Source organism: Podarcis melisellensis (genome assembly GCF_964234715.1).
Source record: "Podarcis melisellensis genome assembly, chromosome: 7".
Taxonomy (NCBI): Eukaryota; Metazoa; Chordata; class Lepidosauria; order Squamata; family Lacertidae; genus Podarcis; species Podarcis melisellensis.
The window spans coordinates 56,054,305-56,063,968 of record NC_138539.1 but is presented as its reverse complement, the minus strand read 5'-3'; the positions used below and the strand labels follow the sequence as shown (position 1 = coordinate 56,063,968).

The following is a 9,664-nucleotide window of genomic DNA, read 5'->3' as shown; positions in this document are numbered from 1 at the left end:
GGGGGGACCTGGATGTGCATTACCTATTGTGTGTGCATCGTTGCATCTCTTGTTTCACAGTCATTGAGAATAAATATGCAGTGTAGTTTGTGTAAATCACATTTAAATTTGTGTAAATTGAAAAAGGCACAATTGCACCCAAGGGAGACAAGCAGAAGAGGACTGCGTCAGAGCACCGTTGTTTTGATCCACTGCTTTTATTCCACTGCTGATGTAGTATTTATCTGTAGAACTCTGTGATTTCATTTCATTCTTAACTGCAAAAATGCTAGTTATTTGGACTCTGTTCAAATTGTGTGAATCCAAGATTCCTGCCGTTATTTATATTTCGTACCTGGCAGTTAAAAGCCATGAACACCCATCTCCCACATCTCACTCTGCTATTAGAATAATCATGGAACACAATTCGGAAATAATATTACATCCTGCATTTTATTCAATTCCATATGACAAAAATAGGAACCTAGACTAAGACATCCATTTCAATCAGTAGATGTGTCAAGCCAACAAGATTTAATAATAAAAAATATTGGATCTAGGTAACAATTCCCAGGTGGTTCAGGGAGGCTCCTAGCCCTACATGGTATCGCAGTATAAAAATAGTGTCTCTCTTCACCATGCAGAGAGGTATGACCTAACCCTGAATACAAAATGGGGTCAGTCTTACTGTACCTTCATCAGCCATCTTATTTACAACACTTTACATCTCTTTTTAAGTTATGCACATCCTTTAGGGAGAAGAGATAACACTACATGGTACCAAATACTAAACAAAAACAAAAATTATTTCACACCAGAAATGGACACAGATAAATAAAAACATTCATTTGCTGAAAAACAGCAACATTAAGCCACCTCAGTTTTCTTTGTTTCCCAATTCTGAAACACCCCAAACACAAATGGTGGTCACCGATGGTTGGTGTTATAATATAAGGATGTTTATTTTCTATATATATTCTATATATATATATATCTATATGTATATATATACACACATACATACCTACATATATATTTGATATATGCATGTATATATGCACATATATATTCTGTGTATCACTGCTGTAGAAAACAGAGCTGTAATAGTTCATTGTTCATTTCAAAACAGAAACAAACTGCTAATAAGTCTTTTAAACTTTTCATTCAATGACACGATGGCAGAAACAGTCCATCCTCTTACAGTAATGTTTTTTGTTGTTGTTGCACAAGAAAGCGATTGTCCTATTTTATTTTTTTTCCATCTCAACTGAGAAGACCTCACTGTCTGATTCTTTCTTCAGGGGCATAAAACGTCTTGTGCTGTTTCCCAGCTACCCATAATGTCCCTTGAACAATTTTGTTGGACGGAAGTTCATAGTGTCAGACTCCACCATGCTTGTAATGCACAAAAATGAGGTAGTACACAAAACATTTACTGTTCAAGTTTTGATTTACGCCCCCAGCCTCACCAACACCCTAGCGTAAGAGTGGAAACATTCCCTTTTGTCACAATTTTAAACAATGCTTTTAAAACAACTGAAAATTATATCTGAATATTCAGAATACATTGTGCTTTGTAGTAAATATCGGAATTATTATTTTTCTTTTAAAAAAAGAGATCAGTAAGAGTTGGGAATTTACGTTCAAGTTACGACTGATACTTAGTATTTTTGTTTTCTGTTTTGCTTTTACATACCAGTGCTATTAAGCAGTCAGCATCCTGCTTGTGGGTGGGAGTGAAAGAGACAGAACAGATTACAGCAAAATTAAGCCTACACAATGTTTTCTTTAGCCTCTCCTAGGCTTGCTCTGATATCACAGCCCTAAGATTAACATATCAAAGGTCTGTTGGAGGGTGGGCTTATAGAAAAGTTAAATGAATCATTTCGGTTTAAGAAATGGCAGGCCCCATTCTACCCAAGAATCTTGACAGTTCTTAGTGGCTTTCCTGTTTAAAGGAGCACAGATCTCTCCTACTGTTTGACCTTAAAGACAAACACAACAAAATATCCCCCCCCCCATTTTTCCTCAAGCCAAAGTACTATTTATAAAATAGTTTACATCTTTGTTCAGATTCAAATTATAGACAAACCTCCCTAAATATAAAATACTAAAAGTGCAATAGTATAAATTAAGAGTTTGCAACACATTATACAAACACTGCCTTTTTATTGTACTGCCTTTGATAACATGAAATGTTTTATTCACAACTGCTTATAATGTTGTGAATAATATATGGTGATAAGGTTTGTCTGTAACTTGTTTTCCAACCATGAACTGAAGTCCACACTACATTTTTTTTCATTTAATAGAACAACTGTCCACATAGCAGCTACAAATATTTAAATTAAAATGGTTTGTTACTGACAGGTACTTGCACATGAAAAGCATGCTATCTTTCCCAATAAAACTTCACAATTTTGCCTGCATTGAAATAAACCACTTATTTATAGGGAAACAAAACTTGCTTAAAAAAAGAAAGAAAATCACATAGCCAGGTGTATTTTGCAGTACAAAAGCTTCATTTAAGGATGGGGCTAGTATATTGTCTGTTACCCGCATTATCTTTACATTATAAATACTACAGACAAGAATACTGTAATCATACACAGCATTAGGGTACTAAATCACTTATTGAGTGTTAGAGGATTTCTAAAAACATAGTTCAAGTTTCTAGCTAAGTGGAACAAAACCAGCAAAGGAAGAGCTGGACTGAAAATGCCATTGAGAAGCCCCCTTTTACTCAATTGTTGTGTTGTTTTGTTTTGTTAAAGAACAAAAATTGAAACAATTTAGCTTCCTTCAGTCCCTAATGCAGTTTATCCAATGATTTATCGTTTTACTTAAATTTAAAGAGTTCTGCAGTTCTCGCTAACAGTCAGCTCACTGTTGAAAGCAGTGCCATGCAAATCTTGCAAGACAACTTTTCAGCGGACACGAAGTTATGTATTTCTGCTATGGGGGGGGAAATCTTAAAGGGAACCTAGGCAATTAGGTCACGAAACTAATGCTTAACTCCCAAAACTGTACATGAAAGAACAAATGTTGTGTTGAGTAGTGGTCCAACAGTTACTTGTTACTTGAATGCTTTTAATTTATGCCAATCTCTTTATTATCCTCAATAAACCTTGTGAATGGACGGTTGGCTCCAGTTTCAGAACTCGCTTTGTCCAAGCCAATGATGGGAGGGCTACTGCCGGTGCGAGCTTTGTCCATGCCACTGGTAATGTTACTTAAAGACGGAATGGCACTTCCGCCTAAACTTACTGGGAGCTGGGGAATGCCTCCATTCTGTATGACAGAAATTTCATTGTTCTTCATTGCAAGTCCATTAGTAATAGCTGCAGCGTACTGATTCCAAAAATTTGGGTCAACATTCATGGCCCGAGCTGCCAAATCCTTTTGGAACATTTCAGAAAACTTCAGAGCATCACCACCTAACAAAGCCATGGGGTTTTCCACAGACAGTCGACGGCCACGTCGTGCAGGAGCGTTATTCCACATATGAGTTCCCATGTGAACCTTTAGAGAAAGAACAAAACAAACAAAAGATTGGCAAAATAAGCAAAATTCAAAATGAGTTACACGGCCCACGAAGAGGCTAGTTTTAAAAGCCAATTTTAGTTTTCACATAAAAGCAAGCAATAATCATTTAAACAACGCTGCTATTATAAATCACACGCATTTATAACAAAAGGAAGCGTAAAACTAATGTGTGTTTTAACATGCTAAACAAAGTTTAAAAAGAAGCTGGGAAATACCTTTATACAAAAGAACAACACGAAAAAGGGTTACTAGGTCCACATGCTATTTGAAAGACTAAAATCTTTTTATCACCTCAAACTTCTAAACAGGGCCGTCTTAAGCATATCTGGTGCCATGGTGCAAAGATCCCACTAGTGCCCCCCCCCCCTGTTTCCCAGAGTTGTCAACCTTTTCCCAAGCCTCTGTGGGGATCGCTCTTCTCCCACGGAGGCTTGGGAAGGAAACTGCATGCGCACCAGCCATATGGTTGACGGGGCACAGCTGACGGGTGTGCAGGGAAACGGGAGGCTGCCAGCAAAGCAGCGCAAATCTCCCACTCGCTGGGGTGCCCCTGAAAGGCCAGCGCCCTAGCGCAATGCACCAGTAAGGCCAATAGGAAAGACGGCTCTGCTTCTAAAGCCCTGAACTTCAGCGCTGCTATTTGGCCTTGCAGAACAGCTTTTGATTCTGCAGAGGTGTCTGCTCCCATCAGAGAATGGAGGGCCTTTTTTGCTGATCCCCATTTCCCATGAAACTCTACCTGCCATGCTGTTCTGGAGGGTGACCCAACACTCTGGAATAATTTTTTGGGGGGTTGCAGTGGGAAAAGGGAATCAGCAAAAACACACTTCCTCCTTTTATAAATGGATGCTTCTGTGCGTTCAATAACTATTCCATAAGTTGAAATGGAGCACTGGATTTCATCCCTCCTTTCTCAAACTTGTATTTTAAATTAACATATTTGGATTCATGCAAATTCCATAGTTTACTGCAATGCAAATATGCACAGGTTGTCAGATTTAGCCAACCAACCACTAAGGCCCACAGAAAGGTTTATTTTAAAAATGAAAAATATAAAACAAACAAGTCTCCATTTTGATCGAGTCTCCAAGAGCCATGTACAAGCCTATACATGTTGACTCAGAAGTAAGACCCATTCAGTTCAGATGAGCTTACTCCCAAGAAAGTGGGTATTACAATTGTTCCATCAGCACAAGCATTTCAGCTTAGCAGATGGAATGATTTCCCCTCTCTTCCTGTGCACTGCCCTGGGGTTCCCCCCTCCCCCCAGGTCGATTTCAGTCCAATTGCGCTGGCTCTCATTACTGCAACTGTTTAGTTGAATCTCTCCCTCAATTATCCCCCCCACCCCGCCCGCTTATGCTTAAGGACCTGATGCAAACATCCCACTATATGAGGAGAAAGATTGCTGATTCACCTCAATATGAAGCCCTTCATGCCCTCTGAAAAGTAGTTTTAGAAGCCTGGAGACCCTCCCAAGTGGCATTTTGGGGAAATTGGGGGCTGTTGACAAGATGGTACTTGTTGAATAATTAAATTTTTTTTAGTCATACACAGTGGTACCTCGGTTTAAGAACAGTCTGGTTTAAGAACAATTCGGTTTGCAAACTCCGCAAAACTGGAAATAGTGTCCTGGTTTCAGAACTTTACCTCTGTCTAAGAACGGAAGCTGCATGGTGGAAGGGCACTGGTGGTGGGAGGCCTCATTAGGGAAAGCGTTCCTTGGTTTAAGAACTGTTTTGGTTTAAGAACGGACTTCCGGAATGGATTAAGTTCATAAACCGAGGTACCACTGTAATGGGATATTTGGATCCAAACCTTGTTTCTTAAATGGCCCCAATCCATCTAATATTAGTTGGAACTGAGTACCATAGAAACTAATAGAAAATGTTGGTCAAAACTAACTTAAGTCATTTGGCTTTATGTGGAGCTTATTCACAATTAATTTTAACTGGATTGGGTCTACTGTCAGTTAAAATGTCTCTCCTTCACTCATCCCACTAAGCCAGGCATAGGCAAACTCCAGCCCTTCACACGTTCGGAACTACAATTCCCATCATCCTTGACCACTGGCCCCATTAGCTAGGGATGGGAATTGTAGTCCCAAACATAGGAATTTGCCTATGCCTGCACTAAGCCATGATTTAGCACTGCATGCATGAGCCAGAATAAACTTGACCAAAGGCCCAGCCTTCCCTGCTCTCATCTCCTTTTCTTATGCACCTAGGAAAGGACATCACCATTACTTTCCTCTAATCTGGACTTGTTGCCCATGAGTCAGAAATTGTGGTTGATCAAAAATTCTGCTAAGTTTCTAAACAAGGCAACTTCAAGCTATAGATGATGAAGCTAGCTTGTTTAACCAAAGTTTGTGATCAATCATGATCCGTGAGTCTCACACGGCAAGGCCAACAAGACACTGAGAGCAAATGCTGGTGAACTAGGCCGTGCAGAAGGAGGCGAGTGAAGAGTGTGCAAGTCCAAGGCTTTTTTCAGGCTCCTTTCTATCTCATGCAAATCCTGCAATTGCATCTCACCTTCTTATGTTTACCTGAACTATGTAGGGATAAAAGATGGTGCCACAGTTCTACTTTTAAAATGTTGCTTTTGTGTCATATCAAAAACCTGCCACATCCTTGAACATTGTAAGCAAGTTAGAAGTCACAATTTGCAACAGGGGCTTCCGACTGACAGAAACCCCGACTGACAGACTCTTAATATATTCAATTGGCATGATTGGCAGAAAGGTTCAAATATAATCTGATGTGACTAGATTTTTTTAAAAAAAGATTACTACTGTCATAAATCTCATGGGTAGTCAGGTTTTACTCAAAGTTTTATTTAAAGCGGACCCATTGAAATTAATGAACATGACTAAGGGAGCAATCCTATGGACAAGAAGTTAGCATAAAGCAAACCAGTGTCAATTTAGACCAGATCCAAACCCTGTCCAGCAGCAGAACTGCTGCTCCTGCTCTAAGCCTGGAAGCGGGAAAGCAAGCATTTTAAATAGTGTTCTATCCTGAGTTGCCAGGTCATGTGACTGAGCTGAACGGGCTTAGAATCCAGCCTGAGCCCCCCCCTCCCTGCTTCCTGGGTCTCACCTCCAATGTGCCCCTTTTGGGGGACTGATAAACTGGCCTCAGCTCAACCAGCTTTGGCTCAGCTGGAACAACCAAATTACACCGATGAATCTTAAACTGAACCAGGGTTGGGGACTTAAAACCAGCTGAGCTGGAGATCCACCGCATCCTAAGGAGCTCATCCCAGCAGATCTTGCCATAGGGTTACCCCTGAAATTAAATACATTAATTTCAGTAGGTCTATGCTGAGTAAAACTCAGTTGAATACAACTCATGCTTCTACAGCACACAAGTGTGCTGGGAATCTATAACCTCAGATTTTCAAGAAAAACAGGATCGAAATAATATTTGTTTATAGTTGCAGAGTTAACTTCATGGAGCTGGAGTTTGTTTGTTTTTTAATCATTTTTAAAATACCAAAGTATTCTACCACAATCTAAGAATTCAGGAGCCATCAATAAAGGGGGAAATGCATGTCTGAAACACACTTTTTTAAAAAAAAAATGGAATAATTTGTATGCACCCACAAAATTTTAGTTCTTACATTGGGTTCAAATTATATAATGTAAGGATGTCACAATATAGCCATACTATCCTCATCCCTTGATTTGGGTAAGAAAACACCCACCCACAGAATGAGAACACATGAGGTTTGGGCACATTGTTAAACTCTCACATTCTTACAATTTAAGCTCTGGCATTAAAGATTCCCTTCTTACCTTAAGATTCCCTTTTGTGGTAAAAGCTCTACCACAGATTGTGCAACCAAATGGCTTTTCACCAGTATGGGTGCGCTCGTGTATCTGCAGTGCACTTGCTGAGGAGAAGGTCTTCCCACATGACTGACAGTTGTGCTGTTTGGGAGTCCGGCGTGGCGGTGGTGCCAGCATAGGAGTGATGCCCGGGCTCATCACTGACTGTGGTGCAGCAGGAACCTGGATTCCAGCTGGAAGCGACGGGACCTCGCCCAGTGAGATCGGCTTGCTGTGACCGTTCACTTCCATTTTGATCAGGGTAGGCGCAGTGCTGGTGACCAGGCTAGGAGTGCTTTGGCTGGGACCTAGAGTAAAGTTGGGTTCAAATAACTGAGAAGGCAGCTCTTTTAATTTGTGTGTCAGTAAGTGCTGTTTTAAATTACCCATAGTGGAACACCCACGATTGCAGACTGTACATATAAATGGACGCTCTTTAGTATGGCTGCGGTAGTGAATTTCCAATGCACTCTTACAAGCAAAAGGCTTGCCACAGATATTACAAACAGTACTTTTAAACTTACCACGTTCTCTGTTCAGGAACAGCAGGCTAAAAGGAGCTTCTTCTTTGATGAGTGGCCTTCCCGGGTTGGTGGCTGTCAAATCCAGTGCACCTCCATTTTCAACAGTAGGTGGTGGTGGACTGTCAGGTTTTTCTGTCTTTAATTGTATTTCTTGGTGTTCTTCCTGGTTGCTAAAACCTGGGGATTTTGATCTGAAACTTTCACTGATGCTGTTTTCAGGAGATAGCGCCTGCATGGATGAAGAAGATTCAGACATTGCAGGGCTCCCTGCACTCTGGCTCTCCAGATCTCCAACAGCGGACGAGGAATCGTTGCTTAAATGGTCACTTTCCCCTGACCCATTTTCTAATGATTTCAGATTGGTCAATTGTTGACAGTTCATGACAGAATCAATCATTTTCATTTGATTTTCCAGAGCAGTAATGCTAGAAATTACAGATGGGGGAGAAGGTGGGCATGATGTGGAATAAGGTAGAAGTGGTTTGGAGGAGTCACTTGTGTTGTCTTTTAACTCTGGGTCCTCTTCCATGGAATTTTCATCAATGTCATCATCATAGTTGCTCAGCGTTTCTGCGTTCTTTTCATCAAAGGAAAGCTCCGAGTCCATAGCATCTTGGAAGCCCTCTGGTAAAGGCGTGTTTGGAATTTGCCCACCCATGTGCATACGAATATGCTGCTGAAGAACAACAGCATTTGTAAATTTCTTCTGACAAATGGGACACGAATGCTGTACTCTAAGTGGTGGCTTCGCTCGATGAACTCCAAAATGTGTTTTTAGATTGCCTTTTGTAGTGAATGCACGTCCACAAATTTTGCATTTAAATGGTCTTTCTCCTGTATGGGTTCTGTAATGCATCTTGAGAGCACTCTGACAACTGAGCACACGGTGACAAATGACACATTGATTTGGATCTGTCATCTTCTTATCGATGTTCTCTACGAGCTGTTGCAGTTTTGAGGTTTCTGATGTTTGCATAGAGTCTAGTAGACCACCAAATGGAAACTTAGCCTTGAATTGATCAGACAATGCTGGAAGCACAGGGTTCGGGATGCTTGTGGAGATGCCGTCCGTAACAGCGTTAGGAACTGGAGATGAGGGTACTGCAGAAACCTGCCCACTTAGAGAGTTTTCTCCTAGCCTTGCGTTTGTCACAGGAATGTTGACAGGTTCCGTTTTAGTCATAGCTGAACCACTATGGATTGGTTGTGGGGATTCTGCAGACAAAGGAATGCCTGACTCAGAGTTGTTTAGGCTTGGGGATAAGGAAGTGCATTCGCTTGGCGCAGGGGATGGCCTTTGGGGTGACCTGCTCATAGGAGTAATACTTGGGGAATCTCCATAGTTGCTCAACCCCGGGATTGTTGGAGGAAGCTGCAACCCAATTGAAGCTGGAACGGTTGGTAACACAGGCTTGCTATCCAACCACGTAGTAACTGGCTTTTCGGGTGGCAACGACATTCCGTACGGAATCCCAGAACAAGTGGGAACATTGTCGAGGTATTCTGGGACCGGATATGGATTCATCTGAATGTGTGGATACTTCTCCTTATGCCTTTGAAAATGGACTTTCAAATTGCCTTTCGTAGAAAACCGATTCCCACATATGTTACACTTAAAGGGTCTCTCTCCGGTGTGTGAGCGCAAGTGTATCTGCAGAGCACTGTCACTCCCAAAGACCTTGGCACAAAACCTACACTTATGTTTAAAAAAGGGATCCTCAGAACTTGTCTTGGGTTCAAACACAGATACATTTGGTGGTTTCCCTTTGCGGTGCTTCAT

The 9,664-nt window shown here is 41.1% G+C and overlaps 1 protein-coding gene across 3 annotated transcripts in view; it reads right to left on the bottom strand.

The window, feature by feature from the left end:
• Positions 1-413: 413 nt before the first annotated feature.
• Positions 414-9,664, bottom strand: part of SALL3 (spalt like transcription factor 3) — a 25,036-nt gene continuing 15,785 nt past the window's right edge. For 2 of the 3 annotated variants that reach the window (XM_081919217.1, XM_081919218.1), the window contains exons 2-4: positions 7,885-9,664; positions 7,328-7,668; positions 414-3,501 (exon numbers count right to left, since the gene is read on the bottom strand). The exon at positions 7,885-9,664 is cut by the window's right edge. In XM_081919217.1, the coding sequence (XP_081775343.1) occupies positions 3,070-3,501; positions 7,328-7,668; positions 7,885-9,664 (2,553 nt within the window). In that variant the 3' untranslated portion in view covers positions 414-3,069. Of the gene's footprint in view, positions 3,502-7,327 lie in introns of all 3 variants that reach the window. The other variant, XM_081919216.1, reaches the window with a different exon arrangement.